Raw genomic sequence first — 24,115 nt, 5'->3', positions numbered from 1 at the left:
ACGCATAGTTTCTGCTGTAAAATGTCTTGCAAAACATAATTTCGATTTTCGAGAATCAAATGAAAAAATTACTATAATAATAATGACAATTTTTTGAGATTGATTGAGATGATTGCAAAACTTGATTTGATAATGCAAGATCATATTAGACGTATTCACAACCATGAAATTCATCATTATTATCTTGGTCACAAAATTCAAAATGAGTTAATTTCTATTTTGGGCCAAAATGTTAAAAGTTCTATCATAAATATTATTAAAGAGACTAAATATTTTTCTATAATTCTTGATTGTACCCCTGATGTGAGTCATCAAGAACAAATGAGTTTAGTAGTATGATGTGTTAATATGTCTAGTAATCAAATAAAATTAAAATAGAAGAATACTTTTTAGAGTTTTTGAAAGTGGACTTAAAGTTCTAGGTCTTAAAATTGGTGATGTGAGAGGTCAAGGTTATGATAATGGTTGTAATATGAAAGGAAAGCACCAAAGTGTTCAAAAATGATTACTTGAAATAAATCTGAGAGCATTGTATATGTCATGTGCTTGTCATAGCCTTAATCTTACTGTTAGTGATATGACACATTCTTGTATTAAAGCAGTTTCAGTTTTTGGAGATATGCAACGTATATATGCTTTATTTTCAAGTTCAACAAAAAGGTGGGAAAATTTTACTTGATAATGTTCCAAACTTGACCGTGAAATATTTATTAAATACTCGATGGGAGAGTAGAATAAAAAGTGTCAAAACTATTAGATTTCAAGCTCCTCAAATAAGGTTAGCTTTGTTAGAATTATCTAAATCTTGTGATGATGCCAAATCAAAAAGTGAAGCGGATAGCTTGGTTACTGTACTCCAAAGTTTTAATTTTTTACTTGGAATTGTTATTAAGTAAAAAGTTGCAATCAAAATATATGTGCATTGAAACTACCATGACCAAATTAGAAGGTGTAATTAATTTTTTTGAGAAATATAGAAATGAAGGGTTTGCTTCTAGTATGAATATTGCCAAAAACATTGCCTATGATATAGACATAGAGCCTACATTTCCAATTCGACGATGTATTATTAGGAAAAAACAATTTGATGAAAATGATAATGAAGAGGCCGGAAATTCAATCACCTGAGGAGTCATTTAGAGTCAATTTTGTGGATGTGGCAATTACTCCATTGAATAATAGATTTGAACAACTAAAGATATTTGAAAATATTTTTGGATTTTTATATAATTCAAAAATATTGAAGTCATTGGATAATAATAAATTAAGAGAAGACTTTTTCTCATAATGATATGTCTGGTGTTGATTCTGATGATCTTTTCTCTGAATTAAAAGTGTTACAGATGACTTTGCCAGACACATTAATGTTGAGATTCTTGAGTTTGTCAAAGTTGCGGATTGCTACCCAATGTGATCTATTGCTTATCGAATATTATTGACAATACCCATGACTGTAGCATCAGCGGGGAGAAGTTTTTCAAAATTGAAGTTATTGAAAACCTACTTGAGATCTTCAATGTCACAAGAAAGATTGGATGGTTGGCGATTTTGTGTATTGAGAAAGATATGCTAGAGAATATTAATCTTGATGCAATTATCGATGATTTTGCATCGAGTAAAGCACGTAAAAATTTTTTGTCATGATTATTTTTGTATTTAAAAAATTATTGAAAATTTTCTAATCTTATTTCTTGTTTTTGATATTATCATTTTTATTAGTATTATTAAATTTATTTAAATTTAGTTTTTCATATAGGGACATTTTTTTTAATTTCGGCCCGAGCCTATAAAATATTTGGACCGACCCGGAATACATGCATTATATTGTTTGGAAATAATGAATATTGGTTGTTTAATTTAATGCTGCCCTTTCTGGCTTGGACATGAAACTTTTGTATATCTGTAATTATGAAGCATACCACTATCAAATACTCTATTAATCATTATGAGTTCTCTAAAGAAGGTGCTGGCAGTGGTTGGAACCATAGTATAAGTTTTCATTTTCATCTACGTTGTGTCCATCTACAATCTCAGTGGGCACCCAACAACTTTTACATCCTTTGTTATTCAGTTCATCATTGCAAGAAAATGTCTTCATTCAGTTCATCTGTTTCCATGTGTATACTTAAAATCTTAAATTTATTTAATGCCTAGTAGTCACTACATGTCTTTCGAATATGCAATGCACGGTCAGTTCTCTGTAAGTCTGATTTTTATAACTTTGGTGTTCTGATACGGTTTTGGAGATTGTAACTAGGAAAAAAAGTTTCAACTTCAAAGATTCAGGTAGGGCACAGGACCTCCTAGTATGTGAGTATAAAATCCATGATAGAACCTTCTAAACCTCAGAGAAAATAGTGAATGGGGCTGAGCTTGATCCAAGAATCAAGATGAGGTTTATGCAGCAGATTAGTTCGTAAGAACCAGGCAAAATAGAACATGTTTTGTTCAAGTGTGGCTGCTGGGATTCGAGCCCAGGTCTCCACAGCCACAACGTGGAATTCTTACCACTAAACTACAACCACAAGGTTTGAACAATTATCGATAATCGTTTCTTCATGCATGCTTAAGTTAGTCATGTTTCTTCATGAACTATAAGTTTGAGTTAATTCCAGATTTAGGCATCTAACTACTACAAACTAATAAATTTAGTCTTGGATTATTGAATCCTTTCCAATTTAACATGTTTTCTCAATCTCAATATCAACATGCTTTCATGTTTCAATATCAATAGATTTCTTGGTTTAGATATTAGTAGAATTTGGATTCTAAATATCAGCAAGCTTCCTAATCTCGATATTAGCAAATTTTTTCAGGTCTTGATATAAGCTAGAAGACTTTCTAATCTCGATACGATAAGGTTTTTCCTCTTTCGATATCAAAAGACTCTCCATCATGGAAGACTTTAACATTGACAAAGACATCAGTCATCAGTGTTGATTTGGGTGTACAACAAATCTTGAAATAATAATTATTTTTGCTTGACTATGTTAGGAAATTAGATTCCAAACTACAATAAACTTTTAATTTATAGAAAATGTAACAGAAAAAATAAATCACGTTCAAACACTTAGGCATCATTTAAAACTAAAGTTTAAGAGTCGGATTAAGTGCCCTTATTACAGAATGACTATTTAGCATCAACGCAACATTTGCCATTGATGGCCTATCATTCACCTCTTCTTGGACACATAGCAACCCAATATGGATGCATTGTATCACTTCATTTGTCGAATACAAACCTCCAAGACTTTGATCCACCATCTCTAATGCTCTGCCCTCCCTCCAATGTTTCCTAGCCTGCAACATTAACCAGTTTAATTAAAATGTGCTTTAACAGAGATTTTCAGTTTTTGTTATGGCCCTCTTTGGTAAATGACTGTCAGCTGATTGGGTTAGAGGATATGACTAGTTGATAACATTAACTGATTGTAGAAAGGTGTTAGCCAAAGTTGAAAAAATCGCTAGGCGCCTGGGGACGGCCTAGGACGCCTAGAGCGCCTAGGCGGGCGTCTAGAGCGATTAATCGGCGCCTAGGGCGCCTAGGTGGCCGACCGCCTAGCGCCTAGGCGCGATTTTTGCAACACTGGTGTTAGCTGATAGCTGTTTGGTATAATACTATAATTTTTTTTCTCAAAAAGCTAATTGAAATAATTGCTTTGAGCAGTTTTTTGAATTTTAGCATTTTGGAGTTACAAAAAGCTGAATAACTAAACACTTATATTGATTTTTTAACCAAGTCAAACAACTAATAATGGTCAAATAAGTCAAAATTGGCTGTTAAGCTAACTATTTTACCAAAAAGTACCTATGCATTTTAATTTCTAATATACTCACATAGCTAATAAGATCTTGAGCTTTAGTTGATTGCATGGACAAAGAACTGTTTTCTTTCCAGTTATAATCTCCAAGAGTAGAACTCCAAAGCTAAAAACGTTAGACTTCATAGAGAGCAAGCCATCCAAAGAATATTTGGAAGACATGTAACCACTGAAAATCATAACATTAATAAAGGATTTAGCAAGAATGATTAATGGTACTTCTAGAGATGATAAATTGAATATATAGTTGATGTTACATTTATCTGTGAAAATTAAATCTTACTGTGTTTTGATAGCTTTAATTTTATTTCTTTGGGTTTGATTTACCATAAACATGCTTGTCAGACCACAGTTAGATATTTTTGGATTCATATCTTCGTCTAATAGTACATTGCTTGCTTTCAAGTCATGATGTGCGATTTTGAAACGCAAAATTTCATGAAGATAAAGGAGACCACGAGCTATTCCTTCTATGATTTTGTAACGAGTGTGCCAATTCAATAGCTCCTTCTTTTCTGGATCTGCATAAGAGTCAACAGGGTTTAAGCCCTCAAGTTAGAGTACTGTTTTGATATCTCTATATCAATAAATTAAAAATTCATAATTGATAAATAAATAAAAAAACATTTTCAACTTGTTGTCTAAAACTAACCATATAAGAAATAGTCAAGACTTTTGTTAGGAATAAATTCATAGATGAGTATCTTTTCTTCTTTTTGCAAACAAAAACCCAGCAGTCTTAATACATTTCTATGACGAAGCTGGGCAATCATTGCAACCTCATTTTTGAAGTCAACATCTCCTTTTGTTAAACTCCTTGACAGCCTCTTCACCGCTACCTTTGGGATGCCAACGTCACCCCTTCCCTGAACACCACGAATATGTATAATATAATTATCAGTGAACAATTAGAATTCATTAGTCTAAAATCAAAATTCAATGTTGCATTTCGAAAGACCAGACTTTTTTTTGAATGCTACTGGCTCTATTAGAATGAAAGACTAGACTTTAATTTGCCTTGTAAACAATGCCATATTCGTCTTCACCAATCTTATAATTAGGGGAGAAGTAATTCGTTCTAGCTTCAGTAATACTAAAATCATGTTCTAGGGTCCGCAGACTCCTCTGATCTATTGAAATTTCACTCATGCCTACACAAAAATATATAAATGGTTAAAGGATTATTATTACTAACAAGAACAGATGATAGATGAAATATAATTACAAGCAATCTAGGTGGGAATGCATTATATTACCAGTAGTTGTCTCCTTCCCATTAGAATGGGATTTCTTTGCTCTTTTCAACAAGCAAAACCAATTCACCATCATCATACTGTGAGATATATCACTGAAAAATACAATAAAATCATAATCAACTACATATAAGGTGAAGAATTAAAGATGAAGATGTGTTAGTTCATGGTTGTTATTGGGTTAGAATGATACAAAACCAAATAATAAAATACAAAAAAAAAAAAAAAAAAAATACCATTCAGCGAATGAGAGAGGAATGGTAGGGTTGGATCCGTTAAATAAATACCATTCAGCCATAGACTACTTACTCCATGCACCAAAATGGGATGTAAATCCAAAGTTTTCCTCCATAGCCTATATCTTTGAACTATATCAAATATAAAATTTTATTTATTTTCAAAAAAAATAATAATAATTTTATTCAACGCTTCTTCTAGTCTTCTTACACAAATAGTATATACAAGTCCGTGAAGTTATAAGCTTTCCTTTTTTGAGTGCGGCCTTTTTGGACTTGAGGTTGGTCAAATTTGATGATGGCAATTTATATTGTTCTTCCAAAAGTTGAACTCCAGCCCTAAGGGCCCCCTACACCCCGACCCAACAGAGCATTTGGGAGGATGTAAATCGTGATAACATGGTAATTTATATCGTGCACCAGCACCAGGGCACATAATGCATTGTGCGCCCTGGTGTAACGACGTCGTTTTGCTCTTCTTTCTTTTTTTTTTTTTTTTTTTTTTTTTTTTTTTTTTTTAATTCCGCTTTTTCGTGTTTCCTGTTAACTTGTTAAAAAAAATCCTGTTTTAAAAATGTACATAATTGTATAAATCAGAATATACATAAACTTTTAAGTGTTAAAAAAATCGTGTGTTCGAATGTACATAATTGTATAAAATAATGTACATAATTGTATACCAGAACGTACATAATTTTATAACATAATGTACATAATTATATAACATAATATACATACACTTTGTCGCGTCGACTCCCCACACAACTTAACAAAACGACCTCGTTTTGGGAGGCGCGGGGCGCACAGTGCTATGTGCACCGTGGTGCAGGGTATAACGATTGTTTGATGATGGCGTGTTAGTTCATAATTGTTAGTTGATTGGGTTGGTGGATTTGACTAGTTGATAGCATTAGTTGATTGTAAAAAAATGTTTGGTAACTTAGTTGTTAGTTGTTAACTGATTACATACAAAATGACTTTCTCAAAAAATTGATCGAAAAAGTTAATTTTAGTAGCTTTTTGAATTTTAACATTTTGGAGCAATAAGTTGTTACAAAAAGTTAATTAATCAAACACCTTATATTGATTGTTTAACTAAGTCCAATAGTTAATAGTGGTCAAATAAATCAAAATTGGTTGATAGGCTAATTATTTTACCAAACAGGGCTATATATATGAGTTCTACTACACTTGTTCCAATCACTTTTCTCACCAATTTGGGTATCCGAAAAAACCCTCGTCGTTATTTCCGACTACCAGAGAAAGTGACTGGAAATAGCGGTTACGTTTATAGAGTCGTCGAAAAAACGGTCAGTAGAACAATTGGACGGATTCTAAAATTTTCGACTATCGGTAGTCAAAAATCTAGAACAAGCTAAGAAACCATTCTTGATTTCTTCATAAGGTGGTCGGAATTTTCGACCACCACAACCATTCGTCAGAAAAATGAGAAAAAATTACTTTTTTCGATAATTTTTTATGTTGGTCAAGGTTAGACAATTACACCCCTTCTTTTTTTGAATGCTAGGCTCTATTATATTATAGTAGATGTTCATATACTTTCTCAACCTACTAAAACACAAAGAGCTAATAACGTCTCTATTGAGGCTTGAACTTACAACTTTCCAAATGAAAATTCAATTCAGGTACCATTAGGCCACATAATCCTAGTTGACAATTACACCCCTATATCTTTGACCTATATCAAATACTGTATAAAATTTTATTCAACGAGTTTTTACTATTTTTAGTTTTTTAGACTATTACTCTTCTAGTCTTCTTACACAAATATAGTAATACAAGTCCGTGAAGTTATAAGCTTTTCTTAATAGCTCTCATTTTCCGTTTTCCCTCTCTCCTTCCTTTTCTCTTCAATATGTTGTATATTTTTTTGGACTTGTGTTGCCCTTTAAGTTTTATGTGTCATCCTTTTGTTCTTTTACTCAAACCATAATTGAATTTAGAAGCTACTATCTTATCTTTGTAACTAATAGTGCTTTTTTTGTTCATTTAATTTGGTACACATTAAATGTGAATGCACGAAAGAATGTAGAAATTTCATCGTTTTTCTTATTTTTAGTAAGGACATTTTTGTCTTTTTATATTTTTTTAAATTATTTTTTCGATTTCAATCGGTTTAATTGGTTTAGAACTTTAAGGTAACATCTGATTTTTAGTAATCATATTTTCAACCGATTTTAGTAAAGTCATAAACAAATTAAACTAGTTGAAACCAGAAAAATATGAAGAGATAAAAATGCCCTTATTAATGCATGGTCTGGGATGTTAAATAGCAAAAATAATAGTCTGAGACTAACTTTGGAATTATCACAAAAAACAATGGACATTCGGTGAAATTAACTCTTTTTTATAAGATAGCCTAACACAAAGCATTTATATGTAGGGTTGTATCACGGAAATGAAAGGAGAACTTGGAGGAGGAAGAGAAAGTACTGTTACATTGAATGGGAGAGTAGAATTACAGGTATGAAGGAAAAAATATCAGTGCAACTGCCAGAGCAGATCTTATGCTATATAGGGGGACTAACTGCTACTAACAACCCCTTAACTAACTTGTAACAATTATGTAGATATTTTTAGGCTAATTATCCCTCTAATATCCCCCCGCAAGCTGGAGTATACATGGAGTGGATCCCCAGCTTGGAGATGAACTTCTGGAATAGCAAAGGTTGCAAGGGTTTGGTCAGAACGTCAGCAACCTGATTGTTGGTTGAAACATGCAGCACCTGATGACACCTTTTTGGAGTTTTTCCTTTATGAGATGACAATCGATCTCTATGTGCTTTGTACGCTCGTGGAACACCGGATTCTCTGCTATGGCTATTGCAGACTTACTATCGGAATACAATAATGCTGGGCCTTCCAACTTTACTCCCAAAGTTTCAAGCAGAAAAGTTAGCCATTGAATTTCACAGGTAGCTGGCTCTGTACTTCGCTTCAGATGAGGACCTGGATACTGTGCTTTGCTTCTTTGATTTCCAGGAGACCAAGGCTTCCCCTAGAAACATGCAAAACCCCGTTACTGATCTTCTAGTATCAGGGCATGCTGTCCAATCAGAGTCAGCAAACCCCTTCAATTTGAGACTGGAATCTGCTGGAAAGAACATGCCTTGAGCTGGGCAACTTTTGATGTACCGTAACACTCTATGAGCTGCTCTTAAATGCATGATTGTGGGCTTGTCAAGGAACTGAGATAACTGCTGCACTGCAAAGCAAATATCTGGCCTAGTGATGGTGAGGTATAAACTATATGGAGGGTTGCACAATTATTAATCTCTGCTAAATGATTCGTGTGAATTGCGAATGATATGATTCATTTGTGCCATAAATTTGTTATATATAAATTCTTTTTGGGTTAGGGTTTAGACTAGCGAGTTTAATTTTATGTTGTTCATGGACTAACAATCTTTTTGTCAGACAATTCTAACTAAATTGGTTAGATTATTGACTTGAATAATTCAATATTTTAAATTTGACTTATAATAAAAACAACTTATTGACCTTAGTTTTTATGTTTGAGTTGTTCAGTTATGAGCAATTTAAGTTATTTAATCCATTAACATCTTTGTCGATTAAGGACATTAACACCATCAAGTGACTGTAAATTTCCTTTATCATAAAATGAAAAAATAAAAATAAAAAATAAAAATTGTCAACTTAATGGGCAGAAGACTAAGTAAATGGTCCCACTAATAAGACTATGACTTTTTTTGACTTTAAGACTATGACAGGTTCCACGTACAAATTTAGGGTCCGTTTGGAAAGCAGGAAAATGACTTCTGGAAAATGGTTTCTGAAAAATGAGTCATTTTTCGGAAAACATTTTCCTTTTCCAGTGTTTGGTTGCATTTGGAAAACTGTTTTAGTGTGTTTGGTTCATTTTCTGGAAAATGAGTAGAATGGTATAATTAAATATTTTAATTATTTTATTCTGAATTAAAAATTCATTTTAAATCTTTAAAACAAAAAAAAAAAAAAAAAAAAATTATGGCTTCCGGCGGAACTGGTTTCCGCCAGAAACCATACCCTATGGTTTCTGGCGGAAACCAGTTCCGCCATAATTAAAAAAAAAAAAAAAAAGAAAAAAAAAAAGAAAGAGAAGAGGCGGAAAATGACTTCCGCCCAAATTTGGCGGAAGTCATTTTCCGCCAAATTGGGCTCATTTTCCCCAGTCAACGGAAAATGTTTTCCGTTGACTGGATTTTCCAGGTGTAGCCAAACACCAAAAATCCAGAAAATGACTTCCAGAAGTTATTTTCTGGGTTTCCAAACACAGCCTTAGACAATTACACCCCATCTTAGCACGACTTTGACATTGACATGAAAAATGAAAAAAATGAACTCATTAATTTATCAAGCGGATCACATTATTTGTAATTTAAAATTCGTTATAAATATTGAAATAAGGGACATCTTACCTATATATATTTCTCCTCCGGTAGCAATGTAAATATTACCCCTCAATTTTCATACCGTATGTGTGAGAGGGACAATATATGTACGATTTTAAAAATTGATAAGTAACATTTATATCACTAATAATTTATGAGTGATATTAATAATTGACATATTATGAATAAGCATAAATTACAATTTCCACTTGACTTCTAATTATTTCCTACATGTAAGGTTTTTTTTTTTTTGTTTATTTTTTTTTTCTGCGGCTATATCTTACCAGATGAATATATATTCTGTTTGGTTAGTAGAACATAACACACAATTCAAACCAACATATAACACATGAATATTTCAATCAATTAACTATTTTAACGTATATATTACATTATAAAATCTTCTTTCCTTTTCACTAATTTTTCAACAAATTCTTTTCGTCAACTTTAAGACTAAAGACTTAATTAGTAAATGATACTCCGTAGGTCCCACAAACTTAGACAATTACACCCCATCTTAATTAGCACGACTTTGACATTGACATGAAAAATGAGAAAATTTTTGCAATGTTGTTGTTTGTGCCCGTTGGCCTTTAGCTTCTAACCGGAGAATTGAGACAATGAACATGAAAGTAAAGAGCAAAGGAAAATAGAGAGGCAAACTAGATTGGACAAGGGATTCTTATTCAACATCATCACCCATGTACAAAAGCTACAACATATATATAATATACAAGTGTAATAATGGGTACAATAATGATAAGCATAATGACGGACCGTTACATCCGTTATACTAATAATGTCCACTTAATGTATATATTTATAACAAAAATGAAAATATAAACTCATTAATTTATCAAGCGGATCATAGAGTTAAGAAAACTATGTATGAATAGATACTACATTCTAACAGAGTCAATAGTACTTAACAAAAAAATTATATAGGTCCCACTAACTTATTATGTTTGAAGGGCTACAATAATTAATTACGGGGAATGATACATGAACTTTTATGAAGTAAAAATTGTTAGGGATATAAATAATATAATTCTACAAAAAGATTATTTTCAGAAACTAACAAACACAAAAAGTGAAAGGAGAAGTTAAGATGGTTAGTTTGAGTCGTGTAATATCCAAACTATCCTTAAAACATTATTTGCTACACTTCAAAGGTGCTAGGAGCGTAGCAAAAAATTATTGTGTGATGCTTATTGCTCACCACTTTTTCGGACAACATTCATATCCGCAGGTGTCAACGTACACGAGTCAAGCCTTTTTCAAGTGCATGCTATACAATTCAACCTTCTTTTAAAAGGTTCTTGTGTATATAGCGTTGGACATGCACACTTCAAGCCTTTCCACTTTTATTTCTAACTCAAATGGATCGGATGTACTACAAATTAATGTTGAAAGATCGAATATTTGTGCGTAATTATTATCTGGGATACAAATCTGAAATCGAAACTTCATTCATGGACTGATCCACTGTTCCTCCAACCGAAATCCTCTCAATTCCACCATTGAAAAATGCAGGCGGATTAGAAGGTGTTCTCCTTGTAGCAGAAAAGCTATTCAGCATCAACACAACGTTCGCCATTGTTGGCCTTTCATCCACATCTTCTTGAACACACAACAACCCAACATTCATACATTGGATCACTTCATCTCTCGAATACAAACCTCTAAGACTTTGATCCACCATCTCTAGTGCTCTGTCCTCCCTCCAATGTTTCCAAGCCTGCAACATTATATTCACCACTTTAATACTTTAATGTGTGCATGCTTCATAACATAACAGTGATTGTTAGTTTTTGTTGTGGATTTCTAATTTACTCACATAGCTAAGAAGATCTTTAGCTCCGGTTGATTTCATGGACAAAGAATTGTTTCTCTTTCCGGTTATAATCTCCAAGAGTATAACTCCGAAACTGAAAACATCTGACTTTACGGAGAATAAGCCATGCTTAACATACTCGGGAGACATGTAGCCACTGCAAAACCATAACATAAATAAAGGATCTAATCAAACAAGAATGAGTTCTAATTGTTCTAAATTTGTTTAGTATGAGAATACATGCACCTCTGAAAATTAAAACTTACTATGTTCCTATAACTCTATTTGTATTTTCTTGGGTTTGATCTGCCATAAAAACTCTTGCCAAGCCAAAGTCAGATATTTTTGAGTTCATATCTCCGTCCAAGAGCACATTGCTTGCTTTCAAATCTCGATGTATAATTTTGAGAGGCGAATCTTCATGAAGATAGAGGAGTCCACGGGCTATTCCTACTATGATCTTGAAGCGAGTGGACCAATTCAATAAATGCTTCTTCTCTGGATCTGCATAATAATTAACAAAATTATATTCAAGTCAGGTTGTTATTTTGATCTCTCAACTTCAATAAAATCCTAAGAGAAAGGGAAGGTATTCCCAGGTTTAAAACTAACCAAACAAAAAGTAGTTAAGACTTTTGTTGGAAACAAATTCATAGACCAGTATCTTTTCTTCTCCATGCAAGCAAAACCCCAACAATTTTACTAAATTTCTATGTAAAAGCTTGGCAACCAATGCAACCTCGTTCTTGAATTCAACATCTCCTTGTCTTGAACTACTCGACAATCTCTTCACCGCTACTTCTTGTCCATCCGGAAACCTTCCCTAAACACGAGAAATATATACAAAAAAAAAAATAGTAAAAATTCATAACTCAAGCATCTAAAATGAACATGGAATATAATCTTACACGTTGAAAGACAAGACTTATACCTTGTAAACAGAACTACATCCACCTTCACCAATCTTATTATCCGGAGAGAAATAATTTGTGATAGCTTGAATAGTACCAAAATCATATTGTACTGATTCGTCTATTGGAATTTCAGTCATGCCTACACAAATACATAAAATGGTAATTAAACGGATTAGTAATATTGCTAACAAGAACAGATTGTCGAAATTGATGATAATTAATAATCACATGTAATATATATGGTACTCATTACCAGAAGTAGTCTTCTTCACATCAGAATGGGACTTCTTTGCTCTTTTCATTTTGAAGAAACAAAAGCATAAAACGAAGAGTAATATCCCAGTGACTGACACTACAGAGGCTGCAATCACTTTTGCAGAAGATTTTCCTCTACTCCCTGCATGAATTAATCCTCACTAACAGATACACTCAAACAAGCTAAGCAAGATTATGGATTACAGAATTTGTGTGTATGTGTGTGTTCTGAAATTATTAGCTTGAAGAGAGATGTGAGAGATAAATAGAGAAGAGGGGAGAGACAAGAGATGAGAGAAGAGTGTCAGGGGAAAATAAAGAATTCAAACAAGCTTATCAAGATTATGTCGGAATGGGTAAAGCCAGCCAAGTTAGTCAGACTGTTAACATGGTAATAATCACAATATTACAAATTTGAGTTCCAACAAGAACAGCCTATTGACCTTCTTAATTTGAGCTAGTCAGCTATATATGAGCAATATAGGCTGGTTGATCTCATTATATTGTGGTCCTGTGACCCCTACTGGAAATTATGAAATTTCCGACCACAAATCAAGTTGAAAGCAAAAAGTGGTCGGAAATAACAACAAAATTTTTTTTAGATACCAAAAGTGATCACGTACATACCTTTGCTGCTAGTGGAATTGGAGAGCATAGTTGGTGGAGGAGGAGGAGGAGGATGGATAGGAGACGGTGGCGGCGGTGGTGCTACGGTGGAGAGATTGTAGAAAGCATAGAGCTCATACCTAACGTAACAGCTTGGGTACATAGCTCTAGCACCCAAGGCTCCATAACAGCAACCAGGCAGTGTATTAATAGCACTTCTGAAGCATATCTGACAGTCAACGTTAGATAGGTCCGGGGTACACTGTCCAAGAGCGAACACCCTCTCAAACCCGCTAAAGTTATCTTGCAAAACAGCAAATTTCTTGCCGCCGGAACCACCGGATGCCGGAGTGATTAACTCATCCAACATGTTCCCCACCATCTGCATGTACTCATTTGGTCGAGTATTGTTATCCGGGTTCTTCATTGGGAACCACACCGATTGGTCTAATATCCCCAACATGGAATTCTCCGAGTAACGCAACAGGCAGTAATCGTACCAAACCATTGCCGTCTTTCCATTGGCGCAAAGCTCCAGTATGGTTTTGCCGGCATCTGCAACGCAGCGGCCGCAGTCGTGGGTGGAGACGTCGCCCCGGCACAAGAACAAGCCGTGCACGGTGTCGTTGCCGGCGGCGGCTGTGGTGTGGTGGAAACCATTATTGTCGGCTCGGGTGGCATTGGAATAAAGATTAGAGAGAAGGGAATGAAGGTTGGCTTTATAGGTGCTGTTAGGAGTGTAGTAAGAAGTTGTATTTGGGCAATAATATCGCAGAAAAAAAATATCAGATCTAGCTTTGGTGATGTCGATGAGTCTCATCAACAAGCAAAACCAAATCATAATCATCATCATTTTATTTAGTGAATTATTATTGAAGATCCATGCAGGGTTAGTTGTTCTATTTATATCATCATCGTGGCTAGCTAGGAACCGCGTGTAGAGGACTTGTGGTCGGTCAAATCGTATTTCTTATAGCGTATGATATGAAGAAGAAACATATATTATGTCTCCTTCTTGCCAAGTAAAGTATCTTTAATTATTAATCTTCTCAAATTCTCTTTATCTATGTAAGAGTGTAAGCTAAGACTGAAAATAAGATTAGCTGTCCAGCTTGATGGAATAATTACTTTGGAGTTTAGTCAATAGAGTCAGTCAAGGCAAGAAAAAATATAAATAGAGGGAATACTTACAACAATTATCAGGCAAAATGAAAATAAAGACAAAGGAAGATAACAATTCTGAAAAGTCCATCATTGGAAGACTTTGAGGACTTTGACTTTGGTTTAAACTATAGTCGAAGAGTTCAAGATTCGTTCACTCACTAAATCAGAAGATATTATACATATGTTACTATGTGCCAGTTCAAGATTTGTTCACTAACACTTAAGTGTCAAACCTTTAATTTATATGTCTCCAGTCTTACTTTTCATGCCCTTGCATTTGTGGGGATTGTTTTGAAAAATGCGCTCTCAATTTCATATGCTTTAATCAAAGTTTAATATTCACCACAAACTGAATAAATGACTAAGATCTTTTTATAGTATGTGGCCTTAATTGATTGGCCTCCATTATTTAAACAAAGTTATTCCTTGAGTTTAAGAAATCAGACAAAGATTGTCTGATATATTTCTTGTCTCTTTATTAAACTAAGTATGGTGTGTAAGTTCCAATCCTGCTCGACGGGGATTATTGTACTATCCTTCAGGGGTGATGTCAGTGTTGTGAACCTGCACCGGTAGTGGTGAATTCGCTTCTATGGCAATGATTAATTATACGATGACACATTATTTTTTATTTTTATATTATCAGGCTAATTTCTCCAACATTTCGTGAAATTAATTTTGTAGTTGATGTTCTCGCCGAGTTTGGTATGACTAGGACGTCGCCACTAGTTGCCTTTAGCTTTGGTTCTGTACCGGACTTTGTCCATACTGCTCTAATGTATGATTTCTGGGTTTTGCAACTTCGAAAATTATTTCTTAATAAAACTGTTTCTTTACTTTAAAAAAATATATATATATAAAGTAAAACCGTGAAATGATTAAAGGATGAGGTTAGAACTTAGAAAAATGCCACTCCCTCAATGATCCTTAATCTGCATAGATTCCTCGTGCCAGTATTATAAAATATTAAAACCTTCATGTGGTGCTTTGCCAACTAAAGTTATAAGATGGAGTTTATCAATACACACTCTTGAATAATAGTTGTAAATTTTTCTTGTCACTCAAAAAAAAAAAAAAAAAAAAAAAAAACGACAAATGAAGGTGGATGGTAATTTTTTGAACACTACTATTAATATTTTTCTTGAACTTATTAAAATTTCAAAACTAAGCAAGGATGATATTATTTATGAACCTAGAAATATTATATTAGCTACCCTAGCAAATAGTCATTGTGTACATAAATTATAAGATTTGTTTTTTTTTTTTTAAATGCAACGAAGAAGAAAATAAATTACATAACTCTTGATTTAACAACTTCAATTAAATCAGCAAAAAGAAGATTTCAAAGCCTGACCAGGGTTGAAAACATCCGGGAGGGAGAGAACCAAGACTAGGTGCACAAAAGAAAATGTGGCTGCTGGGATTCGAGCCCAGGTCTCCACGGCCACAACGTGGAATTCTTACCACTAAACTACAGCCACAAGGTTTGAACAATTGTCGATAAATCTTTCTTCATGCATGCTTAAGATAACTATAAGTTTGAGTTAATTAATTTCAAATTTAGTCATCTAACTATTACAAACTACTAAATTTAGTCTTGGATTGTTGAATCCTTTCAATATAATTCACTGTAAAATTTTTCCTATTAAGGGTGAAATTATGGATGCTATAATAAGCTAAGAAAGTTAGGGTTTTGTTTGTTCACACGTACGTGTTAGAAACAATTGCCACAATGGTAATGGTTGATTACAATGGTAGATTTAAGAGATAAGAACTTAAATTGTAAATGAGTGCTAGTTGGAGAACTGAATCTGAAATTAACTCTTACGTGGTGTTTGGTTCAAAGAATAAAAATAAAGTGAATAGAATATAATTCAAATAGGAAAAGAATAGGATCGAAAATAATAAAATATGAATACTATTCTATTGTTTGGTTCATATTCTTGTATTTGGTTAGACCATTGAATAGAAACCAATTTAGAGGCCGGCAAGCTCCCATGTCTCCTTCTTGCCAAGTAAAGTTTCTTTAATAATTATTATTCTGAAATTTTCTTTATCTATGTAAGGGTGTAAGAGTGAAAATAAGACTAGCTGTCTAGCTTGATGGAATAATTACTTTGGAATTTAGTTAATAGAGTCAGTCAAGGCAAGAAAAAATATAGATAAGGTCATTTCACCAAGAAAATGGAGGGAATAGTTACAACAATTATCAGGCAAAATGAAAATAAAGACAAAGGAAGACAACAATTCTGAAAAGTCCCTCATTGGAAGACTTTGACTTTTGGCACTAAAATGTGTATGTAGCTAAGAAGCTCAAAAATACTACATGAACTATTATTTCTTACTTTGACTTTTACTTCCTCTCACAAATTTTTAATAGATGTAGACATTTTTTTTTCTGAGACTCACATGATGAAAATATCCTATCATTGTTTGTCACATCATAGACTAAAAGTGAGGGAGTAGAATTTGGGAGTACATGTAGTAGAACTCTTACTATACGAAGCTACCCACAAGATAGTTCAAGTAGCCAATCAATCAATGTTTACTCTTGTTTTCAATGATGGACTGATGATTCGAAGCCATTACAAATAATAACTATTATATATTAAAATTAATAAATATAAATTTAATAACTATATTAACCATACATAAAATAATACTTTTCATTCTTGAATTATAAAAAAATCACATTTTTTGTTCCTTAATATTCTTGACGCATCCTGAAAAAATAGTGAGCAATTTTAGTATCTTCGAAATCCAAACTAAGTTGGACGTGCATAACTTCAAAATTGAGCTTTGTAATTTTCACGAGAGTTATAGCTTTTTGAGTTCGCTTTGCAATACCTCTAGAATTACCAAAATTAAAACTTCTTACATCAAATTATTATCAAAATGCCAAACCGATATTGTTTTGGACAGAAATGGATTTGGAACTTTGTACACTTTTGTTTTTATTTTTGTATTGATTTAGTCATATCATTAACACCATTCAAAGCGCCATCTAAAGTATAAAAAACATTAAAAATGAATATTTAATTTGGTTATCAAATTGACCAAATGTGAATACTCAATGTAATTTATCACTAAATACACAGAGAACATTCCAAAAATATATTCTAAACATTTGCCAAAATGTATATAAAATATGTGTAGGTCCATCAGCATGCAATGTGGGAATGTTTTGATTTAGTTAGAAAATTTGAGGAAAATGATATTTTAGATCCTTGTGTCATTTGACGATTTGGTTGAATTATTATTTTTTTATTTTTTAGTAATGTTGTATTTTGGATCTTTAATTTGTAGTTGTCTTGATATTTCCATTCTTCCAAAAGGCTGAACCCCAACCCTAAGGGCCCTCCACGCCTCGACCCGACAGAGCATTTGAGAGGATACTCTTGACATTTCCATTAATGTAGGACTGCAATTCTGCTAAATATTAGGCATAAATAATTCACAATTTCCACTAGTTTATCCCATTGGATAACTAGTACTGAACAAAGAAATTAATTGAGTACAAAAGAACAATTTACCGAGTATGGGAAGAGAACAATTTACCGAGTATAAGACTTACTGTCTACAACTATATTGAATATGTCTTAGCTTAATAATGAGTATTGGGAAGAAAACAATTTGATACCTGATGGATATATTAGGAACGGGTTCGGGACAAACCGACTCGGGAAGGCGTGGTGCAAGGGGCCAAGGGCAACCCCGGCACGGGCCGACTAAGGCCTCGGCTAGGGGACTCCCGCGGCCCGGCCAAGGTCGACCCAGGAAGGCGTGGTGCAAGGGTCCAAGGGCGGCCCCGGCACAGGCCGACTAAGGCCTCGGCTAGGAGACTCCCGCGGCCCGGCCAAGGTCGACCTCGGCAGGGGTCTACTTCGACCCGTCGACCACGGCTGGGGCTTACCTATACCCATAATAAAATATAATTTTTAAAAGAGTTAATTTTAATAGAGTTCCATTGTCTTTGGTGGCAATTCCAAATTTTACCGGAGTTTCATTGTTCGTGATTATATGAATCATCTACTATAGCTTTAGAGGGAAAAAAAAAGGGGGAAAAATAGAGAGAAGTCTCTTCTTTGTTATCGAAAAATACATTTTCCTAAAATAGGGTTTCATTTGAAAAAGTCATTGGGAGGACTAAAAGTATTCAAAATTTGATAGTCTAGTTGGGTCGTTAAATGGCAAAAACAATTGCCTAGGACTAAATTTGAAAATGTCACTAAAGACAAGAGACCTCCGTTGGAATTAACTCATGAGAAAAAAAAAATTAAAGAGAGAAAAATACCTTACCTAAAATAGGATTTCACCAGAAAAGTTATCGTAAGGACCAAAAGAAGCATCCAAAATATGATCTAGAATGGGTTGTTAAATGGAAAAAACAATAATTGACTAAATTTGGAATTGTCACTAAAGACAAGAGACCTCCATTGAAATTCCGGGAGCTGACTGGAAAAGACTTAAATATCCCTTACTAAACGTGGTCACGTCATTACTGGTTAAATCCTGGGAGCTGACTAGAAAAGACTTAAATGCCCCTTACTATATGGGGTCATTATCGATTGAATCATTGAACAGTGACAAAAAAATTTAATTGACGAAGTTTGAGACGATTCAAGGATTACATTAGTTCAAATTGAAAACTAGATCAATAGATTGATAGTTGAGCAATAACTAAAAGACCAAAACAGTGATTATTCCAATATTAAATTTGAGACAAATGCCCCTAGCTAAAAGCTATTACAATGTACAAATTAAAAAGGAAAAATAAGACTTAACATAAGATTATTTGACCAAGAAAATAGAGAAATAGTTAAAACAAATATAGGATATATAGGAAAGATGAAAATATAATAAAGACAAACGAAGCGAACAATTCTAAAAATACAATCCGGCAATCCCCATCATTGGAAGACACTGACTTAATGACTTTTAGCAATAAAATACGTGTGTAGCCAATTTAGACGAAGTCTCTTGCTTGTCTCCGTGACTAAAGCCAATATGCATGTCTATAGAAACACTCCACCAACATGCAGGTCTATAAAATAATTTAACAGCGCATTTGGTTGGAGGAAAGAAATTGGGTGGGAGAAGAATTGTAATTTCATGTGAAAAGAATAATGTGGAAATAAAGTGAGAGTTTAAATTCTAGTGTTTGGTTTGCATAAATAAAATTACGGGGAATTTCAATCTCAATATTTGGTATAATGAGAATTGAGAGGGAATAAGTAGTATAAAGTCTAAAATGTCAATTGTTGTTATTATTATTATTATTATTATTATTATTATTATTATTATTATTATTATTATTATTAAAAAAGAATAACAGAATGCAATATAATTATAAAATTGACGCCCATTCATAATTTAAGAATGACATAATGCAATTATAAAATTGACGTCATTCATAATGCAAATTATAGTTGCTCTACATAAAATTATAAACAATGAAAATTTTCATTCTCTATTGCACAGATTCAAACACAAGTAAAATCAAAATTAACAAACACACAACTGAGGTCGTTCACTATTGCATAGTTTCATTCGCTATTATAAACAAACACACCACCCACGCTATATACACATCAAATTTAAATACCTGAGAATTTTGAGAGAACATACTTGATTAAGATTGATCAAATAATACGCAGCTATCATCTAGAATGGAAGGTCAGACATCAATTTTAGGTTAAAAATGGGAGGGGTAATTTTGTCTCATGATTGTCTCATTAAAATCCATGAAAATCGCATGGGGACATGGGATTCTAATTCCATGAAAATGAGAAAAATTGTAATTCCGTAGAATTGCAATTCCTTTCAACCAAACTAATGAATTTAGTGACCTTTAGAATTATGTGAGAATTAAGTGGAATGAAATTTAAATTCTCTCCAACCAAACACCCGGTAAGTGTTCATAAACGAACATATTCACTATAGACTCTAGAGACAATAACAAGAAATAGACTCATGATGCAATTAGGATGCCACGGTAAGATTTTCCCAAATAATATATATTATATATATTATATATTAAGACCTTAATTAAGTTGTGCAAGTTGATTAAGCTTATTAAGTAGTCTGGCTGAACTGAATAATTAGAAGTTGTTAGTCCATCCAACTCTGTGCCTAATATAGTTATGGAGTGAGGCAATACATGCAACGGGAACATCAATTGTGGTTGGTGTTAGATATATTAAATATAATATATTTAATATAATATATATATTAAATATAATATAATATATCTATAATATATATTAAATATAATATCTATATATTATATTTATATATTGAGAAGAGAGAGAGAGAGGAATATATAACTTGATTGATGATTAATGAATGAACAATAGTAACCTATTTATACTAAAAGATAACCACTAATAAAGCTAAAGATTAGGAGTAATGCTCCATGTAAAGCTATAATTAAGGCCACAATCTATGTAGTGTTACCATGCATAACCCACCTACTGCATCCATGCATTATTCATAACAAACTAATTTAATACTTGGTTTAACCATTACTAATAATAATAATAATATTATTATTATTATAACATTGCCTCCTTTAAACCAAGTTGGATATATTGGTCATCCCAATATCTCCTTCTTCAATTTAAGAAATGTCTCCGTCTTCAAGTTGGATATACTGACTTGTATTTCGTTCTGTAAAGCCACTTGACTCCAATTGGCTTCTTTCCCGGAGGTAAATCTGTTAACTCCCAGGTACCATTCTTCTCAATGGCACGTACCTCCTCATCCATCGCCTTAAGCCAATGAGTTTCTGTAGCAGCCTCCTCAAAAGTTAAAGGATCACAATATGCAAAGAGAGCAAATTGAACAATCTCTTCATCAGACAGGTCATTATCATGACCCAAAACATAATCTTGCAAGCGAGCTGGTAAGTGGCGCTCGCGCTGAGATCGCCGAACTGACGATTCTGGCTGTGAGGGAGACTGGACATTATCTGGAATCGGTTGCTCATCAACAATATTTTCAACAACAGGAATAACAACTGAACTTTCATCTTTAGCTAACCAATCCCAGGCACCATATTCATCAAAAGTGACATCACGACTTATAACAACCTTTTTAGTTTCAGGATTGTATAGTTTATAAGCCTTTGAAGCGTCACTATAACCAATGAATATGCACTTCTCACCTTTATCATCCAACTTCTTTCTCAATGGATCCGGCACGTGGGCATATGCCAAACATCCAAAAACCTTGAGATACTTGATAGAGGGTTTTCTCCCACTCCAAGCTTCTTCGGGCGTCTTATCACGGACACTCTTAGTTGGACACCTATTCAACACATAGACAGCACAAGCAACAGCTTCTGCCCAAAAAGGTTTAGGCAGATCCTTGGATTTCAACATGCACCTTACCATATCCATGATAGACCTATTCTTCCTCTCAGCCACTCCATTTTGTTGTGGGGTGTATCTAGCTGTCATCTGATGTTGAATACCCTTCTTCTTCAGAAAATCATCACAGGCAATATATTCTGTACCTCTATCAGTTCTCAAGATTTTAATTTCATAACCACTCTGCTTTTCAACAAAAGCCTTAAATTGTTTGAAAACATCACATGCTTCAGACTTTTGCTTCAGAAAGTAAACCCATGTTTTTCTACTGAAATCATCAATGAAAGTAATAAAGTACTTACAACCTCCATGTGAGGGAACCTCCAACGAACATAGGTCTGAGTGAATAATCTCCAACTGTTTTGTAGCTCTCCTTAACTTGCCCACGGGAAAGGGATCTCTATGCTTCTTCCCAATCACACAAATCTCACAGATACGATCAGGGACATTCACAACAGGTAAATCAGAAACAAGTTCCTTTCTCGCAAGATAGTTTAATCCAGAGAAATGAAAATGCCCAAACCGCATATGCCATAACCAATTATCATCACAAACTTCAGAACTAAAGCAATCAAGGAGAGTATGCTTAATTTTCAAAGGAAATAGTCGATTTTGGGACATATTTACCTTTGCAATCAAAACTCCTTTAGCATCTTCAATGGTACAACACCCCTGGGCAATATGTATCTTATATCCTTTTTCTGACAGCTGACCCATACTCAACAAATTTTGGTTTAGTTCAGGAACATAGAACACATCGGATATAAATTTTGAGTACCATCCTTCAGCTGAATAGAGATTTTACATTTTCCCAAAATTGGCACCTTTGACTTATTGCCAAATGTCACTTCAGACCGGATTGATTCATCCAGTTCAGAAAACAATTCTTTCTTACCACACATATGGTTACTACACCCAGTATCCAAGAACCATATGTTTTTATCTGCAGAAAAACTATCACTGGCCAAAAGTAAAGTTTCAGAACTCTCACCAGACTTTTCAGCAGTGTTTTCAGCAATGTTTGCTTGATTTCCACGATTGTTGTCCTCATTATACCAACAATCTGCAATCTTGTGCCCATACTTGCCACAATTGTAGCAATGAAATGGAAATTTACCTTGTTTGGTATTACCTCCACCTCTTCCTTGGTTGGAGTTACCACGTCCTCCTCCTTGGTTGAAGTTACCACGACCTCTTCCACCAGAACCTCCTCTTCCTCTTCCACGACCTCTACCAGATCCTCCACCTCTTTGATTAGTGCCAGTCACATTAAGGGTGACTTGGCTCTTCAAAGCTTCTTCTGCTAGTGGTTCCGATTTTGACGCAATCCTGTCAATATGACTTTCTACCATACCTTTCAGCTCTGCAATTGATAAGAGCTCGGTTTTGTGTGACTCTGTTATTGAAGCCACCACATGGTCATACTTCATCGGCATAGTTCGAAGAACTTTTTCAACCACTGCACCATCTTCAATCGTATCTCCATATAGCCTCATCTTATTCACCATATCAATAAGACGAGTGAAATACGCATCTACTGTTTCTGTAGAGGTCATCTCACAATTATCGTACAACCTTCTCAACGACTGCAACTTAGACTTCTGTGCCCGATCGACTCCTTTGTGTGACACCTTTAAGATGTCCCAAGCTTGTTTTGCTGTTTGAGCACGAGCTAATTGCCCAAAAATGGAATAATGAACACCTTGGTGAATCTGACCCAAGGCCAATTTATCTCGCCGTATAGCGGCTGCTTCAGCTCCTTCAGGTAGACCGGGATCAACAAAGCTCCAAAGATTTTGAGCTTGCAAATGTGTGGACATCATAATTTGCCAATAATTGTAATCGAGTTTCCCGTCTAATTTGGGACCCGACCATACAATATTGAAATTTGTTGCCATATTTCACTACGGAAAATATTTCGGGGTTGAAAGGTTGACTGGCTTTGATACCAAATGTTAGATATATTAAATATAATATATTTAATATAATATATATATTAAATATAATATAATATATCTATAATATATATTAAATATAATATCTATATATTATATTTATATATTGAGAAGAGAGAGAGAGGAATATATAACTTGATTGATGATTAATGAATGAACAATAGTAACCTATTTATACTAAAAGATAACCACTAATAAAGCTAAAGATTAGGAGTAATGCTCCATGTAAAGCTATAATTAAGGCCACAATCTATGTAGTGTTACCATGCATAACCCACCTACTGCATCCATGCAT

At 33.9% G+C, this 24,115-nt stretch overlaps 2 protein-coding genes and 1 non-coding gene across 3 annotated transcripts; all 3 read right to left on the bottom strand.

Annotated features, from left to right (window-relative positions):
• Nucleotides 1-3,182: 3,182 nt before the first annotated feature.
• On the bottom strand, nucleotides 3,183-4,318 carry LOC109170315 (putative receptor-like protein kinase At4g00960). The gene is made up of 3 exons (XM_019319375.1): nucleotides 4,105-4,318; nucleotides 3,838-3,990; nucleotides 3,183-3,300 (listed from the first exon to the last, which is right to left on the bottom strand). Exons 1-3 carry the CDS (start codon nucleotides 4,191-4,193, stop codon nucleotides 3,267-3,269), a joined length of 276 nt encoding a protein of 91 aa, XP_019174920.1. The 5' UTR covers nucleotides 4,194-4,318; the 3' UTR covers nucleotides 3,183-3,266.
• A 6,795-nt stretch (nucleotides 4,319-11,113) lies between these two features.
• On the bottom strand, nucleotides 11,114-14,213 carry LOC109170238 (cysteine-rich receptor-like protein kinase 10). The gene is made up of 7 exons (XM_019319262.1): nucleotides 13,353-14,213; nucleotides 12,724-12,867; nucleotides 12,488-12,609; nucleotides 12,169-12,379; nucleotides 11,823-12,060; nucleotides 11,560-11,713; nucleotides 11,114-11,460 (listed from the first exon to the last, which is right to left on the bottom strand). The coding sequence occupies exons 1-7, from the start codon at nucleotides 14,182-14,184 to the stop codon at nucleotides 11,158-11,160; spliced, it is 2,004 nt and encodes a 667-aa protein (XP_019174807.1). The 5' UTR covers nucleotides 14,185-14,213; the 3' UTR covers nucleotides 11,114-11,157.
• A 1,691-nt stretch (nucleotides 14,214-15,904) lies between these two features.
• On the bottom strand, nucleotides 15,905-15,976 carry TRNAH-GUG. The gene has a single exon. It is a non-coding gene; the product is annotated as a tRNA-His (tRNA).
• Between the last annotated feature and the right edge of the window lie 8,139 nt (nucleotides 15,977-24,115).

This window comes from Ipomoea nil, unplaced genomic scaffold (assembly GCF_001879475.1).
Source record: "Ipomoea nil cultivar Tokyo-kokei standard unplaced genomic scaffold, Asagao_1.1 scaffold0317, whole genome shotgun sequence".
NCBI lineage: Eukaryota > Viridiplantae > Streptophyta > Magnoliopsida > Solanales > Convolvulaceae > Ipomoea > Ipomoea nil.
This window is presented reverse-complemented; position numbering and strand designations above follow the sequence as displayed.